Source organism: Engystomops pustulosus, chromosome 8 (assembly GCF_040894005.1).
Source record: "Engystomops pustulosus chromosome 8, aEngPut4.maternal, whole genome shotgun sequence".
Classification (NCBI taxonomy): Eukaryota; Metazoa; Chordata; class Amphibia; order Anura; family Leptodactylidae; genus Engystomops; species Engystomops pustulosus.
In genome coordinates, this window is record NC_092418.1 from 11,159,929 (window position 1) to 11,162,224 (window position 2,296).

The 2,296-nt window shown below is 42.0% G+C and overlaps 1 protein-coding gene across 1 annotated transcript; it reads right to left on the reverse strand.

The window, feature by feature from the left end:
• Positions 1 to 219: 219 nt before the first annotated feature.
• LOC140076103 (nuclear factor 7, ovary-like) lies at positions 220 to 1,542 on the reverse strand. The gene has a single exon (XM_072122608.1). It carries the CDS (start codon positions 1,540 to 1,542, stop codon positions 220 to 222), a length of 1,323 nt encoding a protein of 440 aa, XP_071978709.1.
• Between the last annotated feature and the right edge of the window lie 754 nt (positions 1,543 to 2,296).

A 2,296-nucleotide genomic window follows, 5' to 3' on the forward strand; every position in this document is an offset into this window, starting at 1 on the left:
CACTCAATATAAGTCATTAGGCTATAACCTCCTAGTCTCCCGATCACAATGGCTGCAAGGGGTCAGTATGTTATCCCTATATCTACATGTAAGAACAAAAATCTGGAGCTTCACAACAATAAACTATAATCAGTAATGAATCAGCACAGATATAGAAATGAGAAGATCTTAGAAGGCAGAGATTTAGTTTTACATATTACAGCCACAATTTTCTCTAAATTATTTTATGATTCTGAGGATACAATTGTCATACATACAGAGGGCGGCATAGAGCGGCTCGGAGAAGGAGGCGGTGAAGGTGTGTAAGTGTCTGATGGGGTCACACAGCTGATAGAAGGACAGACGCCCGGCCTCATAGTCCAGATAGATCCCAACAACCTTCACAGGAGACTCTGATTCCAGACTTGTAAATATATTGTTATGAAGCACACTAAGGCTATTAAAAAAACCCATCAAACCCCAGGATTTCTCATTAAAACCAATAAATGACTCGTTACCCACCACTTTCCTCTCCAGACTTTCCCCGGCCACTCCAATGATCCATTTCTCCGCCTGACTCACATCCACCTCCCAGTAATGTCTCCCAGAGGAGAAGCTGCAGGAGCTGAACACCTGACAGGACTCGAACCTCTTGGGTCCATCAGGTCTGTTCTGCGATTTCTTGCAATAAGAAGCAGATCTAAGACTACGTGATATAATGATGTTATCATGAGCCGAGTCTATATCCAGTAATACCTCAGATTTCTGCATCACTGGGAACTGTCTCCTTCTTTTCATATTATTCAGATCATCAGCAAAGCGCAGCAGTCCTCTGTATAATATCTGTGACACTACGACATCATCCAAACTCTGAGCTTTTCTTTCATCACCAATGACATCCCAGCTCTGATCAATGATGTTACCTTTGATGAAATCCTCTCGTAAGAAGGCCAATGGATCTGTGATATCACATGACTCCTCAAATTGATGAATTTTCTTGCTCAGCTCATCCTTGTGTAGCTCCATCTGTCTGATCATTTGAGAGACTGAGAGTGACACCCGATCCTTTTGTCTGGATATCTCAGCCTGGACTCTCCTTTCTAGATCATCCAGCTTCTTCCTGAGATCAGTAAACAGATTAGTGACTTTCTCAATGAGTCCAGATAATTTATTTTTTTCTTCTACCCCATGATCTTTGAGATTCTGGATTCTTTTTCCTGCTTTCATTTTACCTGTGTTCATTTTGTCAACAGCAGATCTCACAATCTTCTTCTTTTTCTCAGAGGCCACATCCAGTATCTCAACCTGATGTCCCTTGTGGTCTCCAGTCACCCAGCAGGACACACAGATACAGGTGGAATCCATAGTACAATAGTATTTTATAGCCTCCTTGTGTGTGGGGCATTTTCTTTCCTCCAGGTTAAACGTAGGATCAATTAAAATATGTTCTGAGGACTTACTGTGTCTCTGTAGGTGTTTCTCACAGAAAGAAGCCTCACATCTCAGACATGTTCTTTCAGCCGGTTCAGGAGAATCGCAGTAGGTACAACAGACTCTTGCCATCTCAAAATCAGGCAGAGTAGATGAAGGCTCCACTGTATTCCCCAGTTTCCTGTTCTTTTCCAAGATCGGTCGTCACAAAAAGTTCTTTCCACAATCAGGATAGGAATATCCTCCAGTACATCCAACGCACTCACAATACACGAGCAGCAGAAGTTGTGTCTCATCTGAAGGATTCAGGACTGAAACATCATCTTATATACAGTAAGAGGGCGGAGAGTCCTGCAGAAGGATCAACCCCTGAGGTCCTGGGTGTGACTGTCAGACCTATTCATAATGAAAGGGATTTACATTCTCATTGTCTTTATGTGTATTTCCCCCATTCACCTGCACTGAGAGCCGGGGGAGCAGCATCAGCACCTGAATGACTCGAGACGTTACTATTGTGAGGGTAATGTCAGGGCAGGGCTCTCACACCTCTCCAGGATGTGCTGGGATGGGAACTAGGCCTCAGTTTCACTTTTGGCTTATTGAATAATTATTATTTAACCTTTCTTGGGAGGGTGACAAAAAACTATAATTCTGGTCTTGTTTTTGAGTTTTACATTTTGTGCCATTAAATAACATTTAAGCTTCTTCTTTAGGTCACTACAACTTCAGAGATACCAAACATGTACAGTTTTGTATCGTTTTATGGCATGTTCGAAAATAGAATTGATTACTGGATTATAGAGACATATACACCACGTAGCGGATAGGACACAAAAGTTAATGAAATCAGGATAAATCTTTATTACTTTGGTTTCGCTGACGAAGC